This window comes from Epinephelus lanceolatus, chromosome 5 (genome assembly GCF_041903045.1).
Source record: "Epinephelus lanceolatus isolate andai-2023 chromosome 5, ASM4190304v1, whole genome shotgun sequence".
NCBI lineage: Eukaryota > Metazoa > Chordata > Actinopteri > Perciformes > Serranidae > Epinephelus > Epinephelus lanceolatus.
In genome coordinates, this window is record NC_135738.1 from 30,708,257 (window position 1) to 30,728,644 (window position 20,388).

At 45.2% G+C, this 20,388-nt stretch overlaps 1 protein-coding gene across 3 annotated transcripts in view; it reads left to right on the forward strand.

Moving 5' to 3' along the window:
* dusp8a (dual specificity phosphatase 8a) overlaps nucleotides 1-18,929 on the forward strand; it is a 51,708-nt gene extending 32,779 nt beyond the window's left edge. For 2 of the 3 annotated variants that reach the window (XM_033634470.2, XM_033634471.2), the window contains exons 4-7: nucleotides 13,903-14,069; nucleotides 14,183-14,342; nucleotides 14,681-14,804; nucleotides 15,156-18,929. In XM_033634470.2, coding sequence (XP_033490361.1) covers nucleotides 13,903-14,069; nucleotides 14,183-14,342; nucleotides 14,681-14,804; nucleotides 15,156-16,371 — 1,667 coding nt within the window. In that variant the 3' untranslated portion in view covers nucleotides 16,372-18,929. Of the gene's footprint in view, nucleotides 1-7,790; nucleotides 8,462-13,902; nucleotides 14,070-14,182; nucleotides 14,343-14,680; nucleotides 14,805-15,155 lie in introns of those variants that run through there. The other variant, XM_033634473.2, reaches the window with a different exon arrangement.
* The last annotated feature ends 1,459 nt before the right edge of the window (nucleotides 18,930-20,388 follow it).

Here is a 20,388-nt window from a genome sequence, read left to right on the forward strand (position 1 = left end):
GCAATTTAACACTTTTCCTGGTATGTGTACAGACTTGTAACAGAGGTCTTATTACCGTAAATTAATGCTGACCACACACAAACTTTTCAGCTGAACCTCTGGGGCTGCCGCTGCTTCCCGATAAAGGCAGGAGATTTTTCCATCGCGACAGCAACAGGCTAATTTTGGAGTTCCAGGAAAGCCCACGGCCCCAGATTGAGGAATGCGGTAGTTTGTGATCATTCCCTGTCCTCCTGATATCTTCCCCCTCCCCGCGCATATAAACACACTCACACACAAACACACATGCAAAGCCGAAGGCAGCCCAGAGAGGCCACTTCTTCAGTTACGCAACTATTTCCTGTTTCTGATAACGTGACATCAGGGCTCCCCAGGGTGAAAGAGGGAGACGCCTAGGGAGCTCAGCATGTATGTATACAAATGTGTGTAGTGTTTGTGTATTTGAACTTTAACAGCGTCTTTTAAATTAAGAAAGAAAGAAAAAAGTCCAGAAGTCCCACCATGCGCTTTAAAAATAATTTTAAAAGCACCATAAAGGCGTTGGCAGGGCGCACACAGAAGCAGCTTGCCCAGTTCCTCTCACGGCATCGCGTCATTCCTTCTCTATTGTTCTTCTGTAGCTGACGGAGTGATGTCACTGCAGCGCTGTGGATGTGACACAATCACATACACACACAGTCTCCGGGGCCTGTAATGACAGGAAAGCCAACCCTGACCGCGGGTGTTGCGATAGCCGCTGTCACCATGTCCTGTATGCCCAAATGCAATCTCCAGGGTGTCACGCCTTACTTCTGCTGTATTTCTGTCTTTAGGAGGGCACTGCTGGATGAGTAAATGTTCAGCAATGTGTTTGCTGTCTTGGAAATGATTTACAGTTTGAGTTAAAGTTTGTTTTGTTTTTAATGTATGTCCTACTTTTTAAGAAAGATTCATTAAGTCTATAAATTTGGTATCATTATTCATAGCTGCAGATTCGAAGAGACATCCTCCTCAATATCTAGATCATGTACATTTTGCCCCCCTAATAAAAACATGTAGCATTTTATTTTGGCAAAATTAAAGATGTTAATACCATAGATTGATGCAGAAAAGGCACAAAGTGGAGCATAAGACTCACCAGAATGCTGGAAATGAAGTGTTTAATGCACAAAACTTTCTGATGGAGGAACCCCAAGCTCCCCATTTCATATGTGTCCTTTCACAGTATTGTAATGAAATATACACCCTTGTCTCTACTTGAGAAAATGTACTAAACTTAGTATTCAGGAAAATGTTATCTCAATGGAACATCAGCAGATATATTTAATTTCCATTTCTGTTTGGAAATAATTATTTGAAAATAATAGTTTTCTCAAGCACCAATACGCATTTTAGGTCAGTGGAAAAACCGAGAGTCACTTTTTTTTAGCACATATCCGGTCTTACATTGCACCGTGAGTCATGCTGCATGTGCTGATGAGATAATCGAAGTTGTTGTGTAAAAGAATATTGGGGGGAGACAGACACTCTGGATAGACTACAGCGAAACACACACTGCTACAGTCTGAGACTGTCTGAGCTAATTATGAGACAGGTAGACAAGATGCTGGTAGGCAGTGACGAGTGTGTGTGTGTGTGTGTGTGTGTAACTAACAGAGGACCAGATGGCTTGGCTTCCAGCACTGGTGTCAGGAGCCCGCAGCCCACCTGCTGCGCTGATAGGAGCTAACTAACACTGAACTGATCTGAGACCTGCCTGTCAGTCTAGCATGTAGCAGCAGTACAAACTCATTAAAAACAAACTGATCCGCTGTCAGCTCCTCTCGGCTGGAGCAGCGCAGTTATTAGACTGCTACCACCAGTGTGTGTGTGTGTGTGTGCCAGACATGCGAAAGACAGTGAGATTGAGAGAGCTGAGGTGTGTGTTTTCAGTGTGTTATTGCATTCGAGTGCTGCAAGGAAACCCTGTGCATCGCAGCTCAGGCCATTAGCATTTAGAATGAAATAACCATCCGTTATGCTCAAGTGAAGCTTTGTAGACAAACTCACCTCTGGGGAAATTAGACGAAAGCAGCGTGCACACACGCGCACACACACACATATTATATATCTCTTCATTCCTTCAGACTGATGTGCTCATATTTATGCTTTATTCTCCCTCTTACGCAGACGCACACACATGCATTACTCATCTGTATACAACCTCAGAAAACAGCTGTGAGCCATCTCACTCTCGGCTAAAATTAACATGCGCTTTATTCTCTCACACTTTAACACAAAGTAAATGCACAGGCTTTATATGCATGCAAACATACTGTAAGCACATGCCTGCAGTGGCCAGCAGCATTTCATACTGAGGCTTAACAGCCCCCCTTTTTCTCCACACATACACACACACACACACACACACACACACACACACCACTGAACATCTCCAACTGGGATTTTTAAGTAGTTCATCTGGTTTATGAGGACCCGTCTGGTCCTGAAAGCCCCCCTCGGTGTGTTTGATAGCTCTACTCTTTCTTTGTGTGTGTCTTTGTGCATGCGCTTGCTTGAGCATATATATCCGTGTGCGTAAACTAATTTCTTGCCAGTGAGACAGATTTACTGCTGCAGTAGCCCCGGGTGCCGAGCTCCTCCAGGGGGTTAAGTTGTTTGAGGGGCAGGGGGTCTTCTGCATGACTGATGCGTGCAGGCCTCCCTCCAGGCTGCACAGATAGAGATGAAACTACCGCTTGCATGAGCACACACACACACATATATAACCAAGTAGTGCATCAGTGCTGCCTTAATCGCACACACACACCCCACCTCCCGCCTGCTCTTTACATCTAAGAAGCACTTCCCTCCATCTTCCTCTCGTCTTCACCTCCTCAGGCTTTCTGCTTGACGTCATTGGCTCACGTTATCCGTCCATAAACGAGAGTTCTAATAAATGTAGGTAGGCACATGGATTAGGAGAGAATATTAACACATAAGCTGTTTTGGACGTTATGGACACACAACAAGAGATTGTCTCTGTTTGGTTTAGGCGAGGGGTGGCACCTGGGTAGAGCGTGCAGGAGGCAGGATATGACATGGATTACACTGCAGTCACGTAGTTTGGTCTTAATTTGATCTTGAGCAACAGAGATTCTTTGCTTTTTCTTTAATTTATCTGATGATTACAGCTCCAGGTAATATCTAGATAATTTCAGGTCTGCAATACATGTGTGAAAGGGGCTATACGTACATAGTTTTAACCATCTTTATTTTGCTTACCAGTGCACCAGTGTTAGATAAAGACATTTGCTTAAATAAAATAAAGTCTTAAGTTAAAAATTATTTCCTGATTTAGATCAAGAGGTGTCTAATGTAAGAACAAATTAACCAGCCTTAGAATCAGCTCAGGCGTTCATTTGCACCACTGATGTCCCCTTGTAATACGAGTACATAATTTCAGCCGCCATCTCCCTATAGATTCAAACAACCCCCCAATTACATCCACCACCCCTAGCTACTTAATCTCCTCGTCCTCTCCTCCAGCACCCCCACCCTCAATTGCTCCATCCTTCCATCCATCCTCCCCTCTCCCTCCCCTCCCCTGGTGACTACCTCACCCCCCAGGCATGGCAGCTGTGTTCTCCTGTAGGCATTACATCACTGCAAGAGCAGCCTTGTTACTGATCCCCTGACAACCAGCACTGTCAACACACACACCAATATACATGCACATACAGACACACACACACACAAACACACACTTGTGCACATATGTTCGTGTTTACGCGTGTTGGAGCAAATAACTGTCTACCCCGTCCTGTCTCACCCCTGCAGCAACGTCCTCTCTCGTCTTCCTCTCACCTTGCTCCGTTCATCCTCTTCACACATGGTCGCAACACATGGGCGCACACACACACACACACACACACACACACACACATACACACACACACACAAAGATGAACCCACACACACATTAACTCATCACCCTAACCTGCCCTATCCGTGGAATGACGTCTCTCTTTCCCGTGATATCCTGACAGATGATCCGTGGTGTCGGATGATGCTCCTGTCGCTGCCTGTCTCACCGGGGAGGGACGGGGGTATGGCTCGCTGACAAAGTATATTGAAAGAAAAATATTTATTTATTTTACGACGTTAGTGCAAACTTACAGTTTTACATAAATCTACTTTTGACTCTTTAAAGAATTATTGTTTGCATTGTTCATTTTAGACTGAGATTCCCATTTCCCATTTATAAGGATTATCATTAGTTGTAGCTGAAGCAGTGGGTTTCCGTCCTGGGGTCCACACCACACAAATATTTTATATTTGACACTACACGCTCACAACAGAACATCCCACCGCCACCACCACAACAACAACAACATATGAAACACAACACCACACCGGACCTCAGGCTCTCTAGTTAGTGAAAAACAAAAACAACGGTTTTCTACAGAGATATAAAAGCAAAGATATCTCATTACTGATTTGTAGTTATTGAGGGTATTCAGCCTGTTCAAAAATCATCATGTCACTCAAAAAATATCATGGTATTTCTAAATAGTATGATACTTCCATTATTCTACAGCATCATCATCATCATAGTTATACACTGAACAAAAATTTAAATGCAACACATTTTACACAGGTTTAAGTGAAAAATCTAAAAAACGTAATATAACTATTAATGCCCATTGTAGTATATACTCTATATTATCCCCGATCTGAATCACAAATATTTCACATAATCAGTTAATGCATTTGTACCAAAAGGTAGGTTCTCTAATACGCAGCTGTGAGAGAGAAACACAAAATAAATATAAACACAAAGAACATACAAAATAGAAATGGTTAAAAAAAAAAAACAGCTTAGAATAAGTCAGCGTGAATAAAAATATATATTTTACAGGAAATAATGTAAGGGGAACCCTCAGAGAGCAACAGGAATTCCTCTTTTAGGACAGAAAAACATGCAATATGGAGAAAAAGTTACTATGTAAAGTTACTACTGTAGAAACCGTATAAAATTTAGTAAACATTAAGAGTACTAAGTTAAAGAATTGCTGGCAAAGTGTAAAAGAATAAAGACAACGGACCAGAGAGAAGATGGCGACCAACTTCAGGTCACACCTGTCATTTTACAGGGCCATTACTTCAATACATCATATATTTCCATTTACAACACCTGTACACAACTGTACAAACACAAAACTAGATTACAATGTGCATAACATGTTACCCTAATACATATTTCCTTATTCTCTCTACAGTCGTCATATCCAGATAAAGTCATATCAGCTAACAGACTCTTAACACCCGTTGCTTGTACATGAGCAACATTGGTTCTCCCCCCTAAATCTGTTTGCACCTTTCACAACACACCCTGTGACTTCCACTGCAAAGATGCTGTGCCATGTTGTTCTGGTCTCCAAGGCCCCTTTGGCCTTTATGCACCTTCTCTCTTTCTGTCTTACACCGCTATCTCATACTCATCTCCACTTCTCTCCCAGTCTGTTTTGGCAGGTCTCTCTGTAAACTGTGCGTTGTCCCAGTAACAAGCCCTCTAACATAAAAGCATGCTCTAAATCTAAGCGATGTCAGCGGAGGGGGGGGGGGGGGGGGGTGACCGTCCTACCTATTTCTGTCTCTGCAGGGCACACATGTGCAGTCAATAAAAAAGGCCTGGTTGTCATTTATAGCGTCTTGGCTGTAATCCTCTAATTAACACGCCTACTATTCTGAGCCTTGTTACCCTGCTGAGGACTAGAGGAGGAGGAGAGGGGTGTAAAGAGAGTGAGGGCATGGTGTTTGCTTAAGGAACTCAAAAGAGTTTGACCATTAAAACACCAGCGGCTACTTTGTTTTGTTGCTGTTGGCTTCCACTGCTGTGGGTTTGCAGGTGTGAGGAAGTCGTGGCTTTCAAAGCTCGTTTTAACAGCTTCGAGCCACGCAGACAGAACAACCAAACGGAGGTGTGGATTCAAAGCAGGGTGACAATCAGTGTGATTGAAGTGCGGTGACCCCAGTTGTCACTGAAGAGTGCCACACCTGCTCCAACCAGCTGCAGAAGAGGAACAAAGTGTGAGTGTTAGCGGTTCGACATCCTCCCAAAACCCAATGTCTGCATTTTTCACAAAGCTCATCATCACCAAGTGACCTATTTCCTCTCCCGCTCCCTCTCTGAGTGACCCACAGTTGAACAGAGGGTGACGTAAGGGTGTTCTCACCCGTGTGTGATCATTCAGGGGTCTGCAGTGATGAGATGAGGTCAGTCAGTGAGCATGCAGCTGGCCCCCTAACTAGACATCTTGTATAAGCTTATTTGCCTCTTTTTTTTTTTTTTGAGCTGTGCTCACTGTGGCGATGACTTAATGTACTTGAAGCCCATCTGACCTGGTTTGAATGTAATCAGTGTACCGTGATATCTCAACCTGAAACTGAGCAGACAGTCAGACAGAATATTTGACCGGCCCATTCATGGCTGGTGCTGTTTTTAAAAAAATCTGTGCTATTTATTACCAGCAAAAAGAGGAATTGCCTAAAATGACAGCTAAAAAGAAGCGTCATGTAACAGTGATCAGTTATGTAAGCATTTTTAGGTTTTAGAATGTATTTTAAAAGCTGTATTTGGATAATAATTAGTTAACTTTCAGTCTCCTCCAGCGGTTATGTTAAATCCTGCGCCGCTTTGTTTCCATAGCTGGACTTGTGGCCTACATGTTTGTCATTCCATAGTAAAGTACCAGAAGTCTGTGGCCTGTCAAATGAGATGATGGCTGGCGACCACGAGCATGTTTGGTCTTCTCATCACCTCTAGTCTTCCTCTTTGTCTTCTTCCATTCCTCTTTATTTCCCTGTCTCCTCTCTTCTCTACAGCTTTCCTTTCTCTCCTCCTCTCCCTCTCCTTTCATCCTTTAAACACAAGAACACAGTGTCCAAAGACAGGCGCGTTAGACATGAACCAGCGCAGGAAACACGGTGAAGTCACACACATTCCCTCACTTCAGAGACAAGTCAGCTTTCAACACACTGACAGTCTTAATCCCCCCCCCTGCAGTAAGTGTAATGTGCTTAGACGCTGCAGTACATTTAAGGCAATCAACCTAATGTAGGTATTCAGCTTCTGCTCACTGTTAAACTGTGTAACCTTATTAAAGGTGCAGAATTTTTGTTTGATAATCTTTGGTATTTGATTTGGGTGGGTATGAAAATTTAATCTGAAGAGCATAAATCTGCATCTCATGTATTTATTATTGCTTTGAAACGGTGAAGTTCACAAACCCTCAGCAAACATGCAAATATCATCTGCAGAGGCGTATTGTCATGCACATCAGTACAAGGATTCTCCTTTTTTCCCCTGTAATCAACAACACATATACTGTTTGGTTTTGTCGTACTAGTGTGTACGTATCTGCTAAACAGCCTTATAGCTGTGTCTTCGCCTCCATCCTGCTCCGCAGCTAGGCCCCTGAGGTGGCCGCATATTTGTTGGGTGAGTAAGGAATGTGGTTACATGCCTTAGACATTAGCTATGACGGAGCGCTGGCTCCACAAGAGAGGGAGGGTGCAAGGGAGGTAGCAGAGGAGGAGGGGGAGGAGGAGGAGGAGGGGGAGGGAGGGTAGAGTCTGAGCTCACGGCAAGTGAGCTCATTCACCCCCAGAGCTCGAGGAGAGAGTGCAGCTCCGTCATCCTCTTTGCAGCAAGAGAGAGAAAGAGAGAGGGGAGGAGGGAGGGAGAGGGAGGAGTGTAAGCCAGCGACTGAGCGAATGAGAGACAGGGAGAGTGGAGCAGCACAACAATAGTGGGCTGCTCTTCTGGCTGTGGACTCACAGAGACAGAGTGAGCGCTCAGAGAGACACACAGACGCTCTGTAAACCAGCTGCAGGCTCATTACAGCTGGCTCATACGTACAGGCATTACAGACTACCCACTTTTGTTTTTCCTCTTGCTTTCTGTGTGGCGGCCATTCTTCACAAAACCACAGAATTGCTGAATATTGGCGCAGGAGCATTTTAGGAATTTTTGTGGTCATTGCATGGGATTTTGGCCCAAGGTGGACTTGAGGAGCGCGTCCACAGACATTTTGGACTAGTTTTTGGTATACTGGTTCTGTTCTCTGAGGGTCACCGCCTGGACACTGGAACAGTGGACTTGATCGGAGTGGACTTGAGCACCAGCGGGAGTTTTTTGTCTACTTGGGATTGTTACAGTCAGACTCAGTCCTCAGAGGAGAACACTTTTGTTTGTTTGTTCTGACATTTCTGTGTGGCGAGAGGGTTCGCTCCATCCCTGAAGAGGGGGCACCAGAACATTTCCATTTGTGTGTGTGTGTGTGTTTGTGTGTGTGCGTGACACTGAGTGTGTTCTGGGGGATGCCTCTGGATGTGGTGATTGCTCCAGCGGAGGACTGTTTTTGGCCGGACCTGCAGGACACAGACATGAGGCTGAAGATCAGGGTCCGCCGAATGAAGGAGGGGAGAGAGTTACGAGGTGTGTATCTACCTGGAGACCAGGAGACTTGATGTGTGTGCATGTGTGTGTGTGTGTGTGTGCAAGTTAAAAAGGGTATGAGAACATCCCTTTGAGGCAAGTAACATGTTGAGGACGTAGGCCTTTGTGTACAGAGGTTTCGGAGCTATCATACATGGTGAACATGCAAGCAGCGTGGAGTGTGATTTATTGTGGTATAAAGACACAAGTTTCTGCGGCTGTAAAATGCACCACTGTTGTATACAATTGAAGGTGTGTTTGAGGGGGGAAAGCCCTGACAGTTTGTGCACTGCAGATGAGTACAAAGGCACAGCAGGCTCTCAGGTATTGAGGTATTCCAGTCCAGGCGTGCTGCAAATGAAAGATAGATGTGAATCGAATTCTGAGGTGTGCTAGATCAATTGTGAGATTTACTGCTACATCAGGCTGAAAGAATACATCGCCAAAGCCGCTAATTGTTTTTTCACCTTTTTGTTTGTGCAGTTAATGTGTTTAGAGAGACAGGAGGATTAAAGGGGATGACATTATGAAGATGAGAAGCGATGAAGAGGAAAGAGAGAGGAAAGAGAAAAGGGCTTGGGGGGGAAGAATGAGAGCCGTGACCCGCGGTATGACATAGTGCTCATGCTCTCTCAGCCTGTGGTCATTGAGATGTAAAACTCTTACAAAGGCTCTTTCTCTTTCTTCTCCTCTGCTCTAGGCTTTTCTCTCACTCCTGCTCACTCTCTCTCTGCAGAATGGTGTCTTGTGGAGATTATGTTATCAATATGTGTGCAGTGTGCACTGCAGGTGTTTAACATAACACCTTTCACACAGAGCGATGTGGAAACGCAGAGCTGTGTGGAAGCAAAATCCTTTTTTATATATTGACACACTTACATGCATATTACACAAAATATGTATGCAGTCATTAAAATACTGGTGTTACAGCTGGGTCGTAAATGTATAAGAAGTAGTTTGTATGCAAATGTGCATATCAGAGAGCCAGTTCAAAGCAGTTAGCACAGCAGCAGCCCTCCACACCTGCCCCAGTTCACACTGTTAGGTGTGTGTTTCTTTGTGTGTGCATGCACAGTCCATCTCAGCAAAGGTGTACAGCTTGAAGTGTCAAACTTGTTAGCTCAGAGTAGGCTACCAAAAAAAAAAAAAAATCACACATCTGCCATCAGCAGGTGAAAATAGACTTTGTGTCTGTCACAGGTTATTTTGAGGCACTTCAACACGCCTCTGTGGAAATAGACTTGTGAATGCAGTCTAAATTACAGGAAGGTTTATAGTCCTGTATTGCAATAACACAGTACTGCTGAAACAGCACTTGATCAAAGTGACATACTCCCGCTATCTGTCCGCTAAGATAGTGAAACAATAAACGGTTTAACCATCATCCAGGATGACATGTTAATAATACAGTCATTCCCGCCCGTCATCAACCTGGCGCCCTGCGTGAAAAGCGATGACATCATCCCACTACCTCATTTATGGTCTGTCAATCTACACATTTCTGACAGACTCTGCCGCCTAAAAAACACACACACACACACACACACTCACTCTCCCATGGCTTCTCCAGGCTGCAGCACAGCCTTTGTGGAGCTGAGTGGGACATGTGTGCAATGATGTCATGTTGGGAGGGTGAGGGATGGTGGGGGGGTCACATTGAGATGCTAATGTCCCCTCATAGTGGAGGGGACAGCTGGAGGGGCACAGAGGATGGCGTCATGTCTCCACCGATATGAACCACAGAGGCGAGCGATGGAGGGAGGGATGAAGGGGTGCGAGGGACTCATTCAGGCAGATCAATGCCCCCAGGCTGCAGAGGGTTGTGTGTGTGTGTGTGTGTGAGTGTGTGTGTGTACACGCCTGCCTTGTGTGCGTCCCCCCTCTCCATTAACAGACGAGTTAAAGAGGGCAACTGAAAGCTACACAGAGACTGAAACACACACACAGAGGAGCGAGGGAGGGGGTGAGCTTGTATTGACGAGGCAGTCAATTGTACCAACAGCAGTGATGTAACAGCAGAGCTCCCATTAACCACAACAGCCAGGCAGGTGTTGTGTGTCTCTGTTCATCCGGTCAATATCTCCGGGATTCCACTTCCATTCATCTCTCAGCTTTCTGCATCGATTCACGCAGCAGCACAGCCCCAAAATGCCCGAATTTGATCCAAATATCTTCTACCAAACACACACTTCTCACATCTGTGGGGTAATAACCTGCACTTTTAAACTGAAAAGTGAATATTTAGTTGTAGGAAATGACCGATCAGGAGGGGGAACTAGCGAACAAAGGAGGCCTGAGTGCACGGCTCTGACTAGGGCAAGAGAGGAAAATAAGCAGTTGCATAAGTGATGAAGTGGGCAGAGGAAAACGGAAAAAGGAAGTCACCGCTGGCTAGCGTTGCCGATGGCGACACAGTGCCCTCTTTCCCGGTTGTGTGTTTTCTCTCTACCCAAATGTTTTTTCTGTTTTTTTCTCTCTCACGTGTGTTCAAAATTGGGTTAGTCACATCCTGTCCAAGTACATTTTCCAAAGTATGATACTTTTGAGCAGCGTTTCCGTGTGGCACAAGATCATGACTTCAGCATGTGACTAAAAATGACAGCAGCTTTTATTTCTGTTCATTTCCAAATAAAACTGTAGGATACAACTTGAGACAAGCTTGACTGTGACTCGTGTAGCCAGTTAGCTTTATCTCTTGAGTTTAATGTAGCAGTGTGTGTTAGTCTCGGCTGATTATCATGCTGTGCCGAAGGTGAACTCATCTCTCCCAGTTGACTTTCTGATGTCATCTTCATGGACAGCTGGGCTGGTGTGTGTCACAGGGTATTTTCAGTGACCTCAGTGTGACTGTACAGTGTGTTTATGTGTGCGCTCTGTATGCTTAGATTGGAATGGACGGATGTGTCATCGTTGTCTTTTGGAGAATGTGAGGCCATGTCTGTTTGGATTATTTGGTGCTCTCTGTCCTGTGTGTGTTTGTGTGCCCTTTGGACACTCAGTGTGTGTGTGTGTGTGTGTGTATGTTTGACTCCATCTTGACAGCACTCAGGGGGACACGATGAGCCAACTGTCATCAACATCACTGCCCGTCCTCGCTGTCATGGCAACCTTAAGTAGAGCGAGGTCAGGTGACGAGGTGACAATAACACGCTATCTCCTGTGTGACTAACGTCCATTAGCAGCGGCCCTGTAAAGCTTTGCCTACAAGGGAGGTGTTTGTAATTGTGTTGACGTAATGTCACTGTAATGTAATAGCCCTTAAAAAAGGCAGGCAGGCACACTCAGTCCCGCTTTCTTATCTCTGACTTCAGTCTCCCTTCATGCCAGTAACCCCTTACTCACTCTCCCAGTCACACACTGGCTCGCCACTCTTCCTGCCGTTTTGATGCTATTTCACACTGATGAGGTCATCTACAGTAATCATGCCTGTAATTATTAATCCAGACACACACAAGATCAAACAGGGGAATATTTTTAGAAGAGTGTTTTCATTCGTGTGTTCACTTCCCTTCACACACAAACACACTTTCTCTTTGGTGTTAAACACACACTGTCTCCGCTGTGGAACGTCCTGTCTTCTGTCCTTCTAACAACTCTCCAACAATGTCCTCGCATAGAAAGGGAAATAGTTGCTGTGTGACATGAGGCTTTTCCTGTTGATTTAACTGTCTCCAGGAACATACTGCTTCCTCACACTGATACAGTATATATGCCTGTGGTGGGGGCTATATGTAGCACCATTTTTTTTCTTTGTGTGTGTGTGTGTGTATGCAGAGGCTCCACACCAGCAGCTTGGGAACAGAGAAACCAGGAAGAAACCCTTCAAAGAACTACCCTTCCTCTGTTTTATCAATTACTGACAGTGTAGCACCGCCCATAGGATCACTAGAAAGAGGCTCTGGTGGAAATTGTACAGTGCCAACGCAGTCTAAAGCCAAACTGTGAACTACAAATGTCTGTTTAGTCTACTCCTAAGAGGCTAAAAGGGTTAGATCATTGACGCACGCTAGCACAGCAGCTATCAGCTTCTCCCTCTTTGCATTAAGCTCGCCTTCCTCGTTATCTGATCACTCTTTCTACATCTATGCATCTACCCTCCGCCCCACTCCATCCCCCCCATGTGGAACGCTGATGTCATTGCTCCGCCGGTTGCCATTAATAGCTGGAAACAGACAACCCTTCTTCACATTGCTCTTAAAGGGCCAGTGCACCCAGAATAGCTCATGGGGATGCACCCAGCCTCGCAAGCTGTGGTGTTGTGAAATAGTGCAAAAATACCAAAGCTGCTCTCCTCTGAATGTTTGCACGACCTTAATTTTGCAGCTTTTTATATCTCGTATGTGTTGAGTGCATGGTGCTGACACTCAGTGTGTGTGTCTGCCAGACGTTGCTACATGAGTAGCGCAGCTGGGTGTGTGTTACAACGGAAGGCAATGTACTGCCTGCGCTGTGCTGCGTGTGCTACTTTAGAACAGTGATGTCATGTCTCACTCACTCTCACTCTGTGACCCTGCATGTGTGTGTGAATGTGTATGCGTGTGCGTGTGTGTGTGTGTGTGTGTGTGTGTGTGTGTGCTACGTTCCAGATTGGGTCAGGCAGGGCTGAACCTAGATTAGGTCCTAATCTTCTTTCTGGGGCTCAGGGTTTCCTTGAAGGACTCCCTTCCCTTCTACAGACTCCTAAGCGAGGTCATTACCCACTCCTCAAGACACACACACATACTTCACCCCCACCTCCTCTCGTTGGCCCCCACCCTATAGTTATACAACCGCAGTACTGCAGAGTAATGATGAGTGGGTATTTGTGTGTGCGTGTGTGTGTGTGTGTGTGTGGACAGAGAATTACAGACAGTGAGAGTGAATATTGAGTGCATGTTGACTGCAAGATTATGCGATCATGTCTTCAGATTGTTTCTTCTTGGAGAGTATCGTCTTGTTAATGTGTGTGTGCATATGTATGACTGTGCGTGTGCAGGCGTGTGTGTGCTGTGCGGTTGTCAGGGGGATGTTACTGGGCCTCTGTCCTGGCCCTGCACCTGTGGCCTCTCTCATTCCCCCAGCCTGACGCAATGCACTGCTACAGGACATGAGCTCATGCAGGAAACAGAGCCACACACACACATATACACATACGCCAAAAGTGGAGCCGCCTGCCTCTTAAAGGGCCAGACACACACATTCCCGCCTGCCCAGCAGTTAACCTAACTTGCACACAGAAGCACAGAGAGCCTCTTTTTTGCTCCTGTTGCACTAAGAAGGACCCAGACATCGTAGCCCAGATTCACCTTTGAAAGCGTACAAAGCATCTGTTTGCTCTGCTGATGGCGGTGCACTGTTCTCGATGAATTCATAGAAGTCTTTGCAGAGAGTGTTGTGGGACTGCTCTGTGGAAAACCATTAGCGTGCCTAACCAGTTCTCGCCTTCTCTTCTTTCTCTGCAGGAGGTTTCGCTGCTTTCTCCTCCTGTTTCCCCGGCCTGTGCGAGGGGAAACCTGCCACTGCTCTGCCTATGAGCTTGTCCCAGCCCTGCTTGCCTGTGGCTAATGTAGGGCCCACCCGCATCCTGCCACACCTCTACCTGGGCTCACAGAAGGACGTCCTCAACAAGGTAGAATTTAGTTTGATCTTCTTACTCATATTATCACCATCATTGATAGATAGCTAACTTGTTTTTGTTACCTGACAAGAAAACGTGACCTTGAACTCATGTTGCCTCTGCAGGATCTGATGGCTCAGAACGGTATCACCTATGTGCTGAATGCCAGCAACACGTGCCCCAAGCCAGACTTCATCAGCGAGAGCCACTTCATGCGTATCCCAGTCAACGACAACTACTGCGAGAAATTGCTTCCCTGGCTGGACAAAACTAATGAATTCATAGGTAAGAGGAGGGGAAATGTATTAATATGTGTTTGGACTGAAGATGAACATTACCAGTAAAAAGCATGATAGCAACTGAGGGAAGTGTCTTTATAAGGAAGTGAAGTCATCTCAAGTTATGCATAGAAGAATGCCAATGATATTCAATACAACATATGCGCACTGTTAATAAACGTTCACGTGCAACTTAGGTAACAATAGTGTGAGGTATAACGCATCCGTTCAGGTGATCCCCTGTACTCTTCCAGGAAACGTCAGTTAGCTTTCAATGGACATTGATTGTCTCCAGACACTTTGTGCTCAACGTGTATTCATACCTGTTCGTTTCCCCCCCAACAGACAAAGCTAAGGTGTCAAACTGCAGAGTCATTGTGCACTGCCTGGCTGGAATCTCGCGTTCAGCAACCATCGCCATCGCATACATCATGAAGACAATGGGCTTGTCATCAGATGATGCCTACAGGTATGTGTTCTCCTCCCACCTACCACCAGCTGAGCTAAGGTGTCAGCCCCAGAAAAAAGACAACTCACTGCTGAAAGTAATGCTAGACGATTTTCTCATCCTCCTCCCCCCAGTCGTGAGAAATAAAATTGTTAGATGCCTGCCAGGGAACGGTGTGTGTACAAAAGGCTTTGCTTTGCCTTGTCTGGACAACACTGGCACTGGATTATGTATTGTGCATCAGTAAAGCTGTTCACACCCCACACTTAGTTCATCTAGGGTAATTCTGACCCACTGATAGTGCTTTAGTAGTTTCCTTGTTAGAATTGTTTTCTTGTGACTAATATTTCCCAACTCTTTTCCTCCTCACAGGTTTGTAAAGGACCGAAGACCGTCCATATCCCCCAACTTCAACTTCCTGGGTCAGCTTCTGGAGTTTGAGAAAGGCCTGCGGTTACTGCAAGCTTTAACCTCAACCTCTGATGACAAGATCTCCGAAAACAACACTAAGCAAACCTCAGAGATTAACGGAGGTTTTGAGATGAACGGTCACCACAGCAACTACGACTCGTCTGTGGCAGACCAACACATCCCACCAGAACCTAAGCTGCCATCACCCACCTCCCTCCAGCAGGGCTTCAACGGCCTGCATCTCTCAGCAGAGAGGATCATGGACACTAACCGGCTTAAACGCTCCTTCTCCCTGGACATTAAGTCTGTCTACTCCCCGAACAGTCCCCCCTGCCCCAGCTTGGCACCCACACACTCTGAAGACGTCCCCAAGCTGTGCAAACTTGACAGCCCAGGAACAGGCACCTCCAATGGTGTTTGCTCGCAGTCTCCCGTCCTAGACAGCCCCAGCTCCTCCGATTCACCATTCCCCTCACCGGGCAGCGGGGGTAGCATCGGAGGTTTGGGGCTCAGAGGAAGTGAAGGAGTCCATCGGTCTGGTTCTTCTTCATCCAGACCCAGGAGGAAACCCAAGCATTGCTCCGGCAGTTCCCCAGTCCACTCCCAACCGCACCAACCTCCACAGTCCCTCAGCTTGTCGTTGGACCACAAGAGCCCCAGCCCGGATGAGAACCTAAAGGGCTCCCTGCTCCTGTCACTACCCTCCCTGCCCAACGTTGGGTCTGGGGCCATGTGGACCAAACACAGAGACACTGTCCAGGCTACCACTCCCGTCACTCCCGTCACCCCCACCACAGACGCCCCCTGGCACTTTGGGGCAGTGGAGGCTGGTGAGGGAGAGATGGAGCTGGGAGGCAGAGGGGACGGAGGCGGAGAGGAGTCGTCGGTGAGGTTTGGGAGCAGCTCGGCGTATGTGGCGTTTGGGTGCAGCGAAGGTGTGCGGTTACGAGACAAATCCCAGAGGGAAAAGTCATCAGCACCGCAGACACAGTCGTCCACAGTGACCAAGTCCAACAGTGCAAACAGCGGGCCTGCGTCGGAGAAGCAGTTCAAACGGCGCAGCTGTCAGATGGAGTTCGAGGAGGGCATCTCTGAGACACGATCCCGAGAAGAACTGGGGAAGATCGGGAAGCAGTCGAGCTTCTCTGGGAGCATGGAGATCATCGAGGTATCCTGACAGATAATGGACATGACCAGGGTTGTCCCTTGGGGACACAAATGGAACTGGTTAGAGGAAGTGCAAGAGGAGGACATATGACCGGGAGCAGAGGAGGCTTCTTTTGTGCTCCTCGCGGACAGTGTTTAGGACTCCAACTGAGAGAAGGACAAATAAAAGCAGAGAGTTAATGTGAAAAGGTTAGCAGGCGAACTAGCATTCGCACGTGGACAGACAGAGCCTGTGATGTGGTGCTTAGCCATCCTGAACTCTCATACAAATCTGAATAAAAGTGTGGGGGAGGGCGGGGTAAAGGGGGGGTGACTGTAGGTACTGAAACTCTTAATTTTTCTGAGCTCTGTCACAGATAAAAAGAAATGACCCAGGACAAGTGTCATGTTGCATCCTTACTATATAGAATATCCTTATTTTGACAGAGTTCGGACACAAACTGCTTGCCTGCGGTCAAATGTAGTGTGCTTCAGTGGGTGTATAGCTTGTGATTTGAACCGAGCCCCGTGTTTCCTCCCAAAGCTTCACCCCAGTGTCAGAAAGCCTCAGAACCTCGCACGGCTACGTCCGCCTCCCCCCTCCCTCCTCTTCCCAGTGGCTCTGCCTGCTACAGACTCTGCATAGCAACATCAGACAACAATAACAGACTCCTTAACAGCACCGTCTCCTCACATCACCACAGCACAAGGCAGAGAGATCCCAAGGACTTAATCTAACGGCGGTACTGTATCCAAACAATGAAGGATCCTCAGCATTTTGTTGCTGAAAAGACTTTTGAAGACTCGTAGCAACGGGCAGTGTTCCCCCTCCTTAAAGCACAGTGTGTCTTTCCTGACTTTGGCTCCCTTGTTTCCAGTGTTAACAGCGTGATGGGACTGAGGTTTCGGGATGGCGGCGAGGGTTCGCTTTAAGGGCCCTTCAGCTCCTTTATAAACCCCCCCAGCCCCCTCCCACTGCTCCCAGTCACCATCTATGGTCACCACTGAGCATGCACCAGAAAGGCTGACTACAGACAGACAAATACTATATATACAATATGAATATATATAGCAATTTTAATGGACTTCTAATGGACTTTTTTTTTGTTCAGTTATAGTTTTAATTTATTGTATTGGTTCATTCTGGTAATGAGAAATAATATAATGTTTTGTGGATTTATTTCTTTTTTTTTCTTTTGTTGAATTATTATTATTATTATTATTATTTGCTGTATGGTATTTATGAACACACACTCAAACAAATACACACATTCAACAAATTCAAGCAAGCAATATGTGCTGTTCCTTCTTTGGGGAGAGTGATGTATGACTTTGAAATGCACTTTTATGCTTTCTGATAACCAACTTCAGTTACCCCTCACACCCATGGCAACAAGAGTCTTGAGTTTTGATGGTAGCCTACAAATAAGGCCTCAGTTTTATATTTAGAGGATGGTACAAATGTCCCACTGATGAGATCTATAAGAGCAGGATCTCTGCAGTGTGTATTCATCACAGTCGAGGGCTCAAGCGTGAACTCAAAAAGTTCTGTTTCACCGTGTGTGTGCAGAGGAAGACAAAGTAGCTGCCACACTCAGCTCGCTCCTATAGAGTTCAGCATTTTCTGCCAGTCTCATGAGTTCTTGCGTAACATCACAACTATATGCAAACAAACTCTTTCACAAGTTTTATAGACTTGCACCGAGTCTCCTCTCCGAGCCAGCACCAGTTTGTCATCATCACAGCGCGTCCCACCAAAGCTGAAACCAACACACACACACACACACACACACACACACACCCTGTATGCACTTACACGTATTTCACACATGTAAAAGCATAGGCTGTACACACACACACCCTTTTGTTCATTCTCAGGGGATCTTTCAGTGAGCCAAGCCCGGCACAGGGTACACAGCTGCTGGTACATCAGCACAATGCATGTCCGTAAAGCATCCTCGCTTTCTCTCTTCTTTTTTTTCTTTTTTTGCTCTTATTTCTAATTTTCCAAAGCTTTGATAAAAACAGATAACAAAACAGACAGAAAAAAGCAGATCTTCAAATCTTGAGGTGAAAAAAATGAAAACTTTGCTCTCCTGGTGCGAGATGGTTATTTATTTATAATGTAAAATGTGTTTATTTTTTCCTTTGACCCTTGAATAGCTTTTCTCTCTGGTGATCTTTGACCTTTGACCTTGGGCTGCTGCAGCTACAGTTAAGTTCAGATAGATTCCTCTGTTACCCCCGAGCCTCAAGCAACCTCTCCTCCCCCTCACCCTCCTCCCTATATTTTTAAGAAATGTTAGAATTATTTATGACATGTAACAAAGATGATGCAGGCTGTCCCATTTGCTAAAATTGTTGTTATCGAAATATTATTATTATTATTATTATTATTATTATTATTATGTTGTGTAAATAGCAACTCATCTAAGAACACTGATGAATTTAGATGAGTTTTTAAAAGAAAATCCTGATACCTTAGGCTGCTTGACGCAAAAATACCTCAGGTTCTATTGAAAGGCTTTTCCTTCCCCTGTACATGTTTTGTGAAAATGAGACAAAAATACAGACATGACAAAATACAAACTCCTCTCTGCTTCTTCTTCTTCTTCTTCTTCTTCTTCTTGTGTGCTTGCATGGGGGGGGCATTGAATGGGGCCGGGAAGGGAATCCCGCCAAACAGATGGAACAACACATTACGGCATCCTGAGTCCTGGAGTCTTGCTATTGATTTTGTGTTTAACCAACTCCACTCTGACCACACAACACGGCTTCATCGATTTTTTCCTTTTCTCAGACTGTCCCACATGCTTCTAAATGCTGATGGGATCGTGAATTATTTAATAGAGAAGATGTGTTCAAAATAACTTTCTAGAAAGGCACGCCAACGTGATGACGAGGTTTCCCCCAAATGTTTGTTGACAGTGTGATAAGATGATGAAAGTAGTGATGCCACAATGTAGCTAAAATACTCTTAATTACTAGTAAACCCTGTATTGAAAGTCATACTTCATATATTTTATAGTAGGAGTACAAAGTGTCATCAGCTAACAAATGAGGCTACAGCCAGAACAACGTTAGCTTAGTTTAGCTTAAAAACTGGAAGCAGGGACACAGCTAGCCTGGCTCTGTGGTGTCCATCCAGAAATGACAAAATTTGCTTACCAGCACCTCTGAAGCTCACGAATTAGCATATTATATTATCAAAGTGCAAAAATAGAGGTTGGGATTTTACCTGGGAAAGCTAGCCAACAGTTTGCTTGTTTACAGTCTGTATGCTAAGCTAACGTGCAGCTGGCCAGCTCTATATCTACTGTACAGATAGGAGATTAGTGATATCAATCTCCTCTACTTTTCAGCAACAAAAACAAACAATTATATTCCTCTAAAAAGTCCCTCTGAAAGATTGTGGAGTATCGTACATGTAGGCTAAAAAGCAGCATAAATTGAAATAACTCAAGTAAACTAGGTGCCTCAAGTTTGTTTGTATCATTCCTTGGTTCAGGACTCCTGCAAGCTTAAGGGAAATTAAGACTTTTTAAGATCCTTTAATGCTACTTATAATAAAATTTAAGACCAGTTTTACAATGATGTTGTTCACTGAGGGGGAAAAAACGATAACCAACATCAATTACCTAGGGAAAGTTTACCCAAATGTGGAAAATATCTGACATTCGCTGGTGGATTTCCTGGGCAATTTTGTGTTTCCCACTCTGCATGTAGGATTACATGGCCTTGATTCCCATCGTGCTGATTCAGACATGCTGCCAAATTGTGTTACATAGCCGATTTTTATTGAATTTGCCCTTCCCCATGTTATCCAGGGTACAGTGACAGCTTCTCTGAGAGGTATGAGTGGGATATTTAGTATTTTATTTAAATAAATGATACCAATTTTGATGTTTTACAATGCAACATCAGGAAAACGTATAATTCATACAATTCCCCCCATGTCTGAGCATTTTGAAGACTTTTAATAGACTGACTTCAATCATTTTAATACCAATTAAAGCTTTATTTTTAAATTGATAAATTTAATGCCATT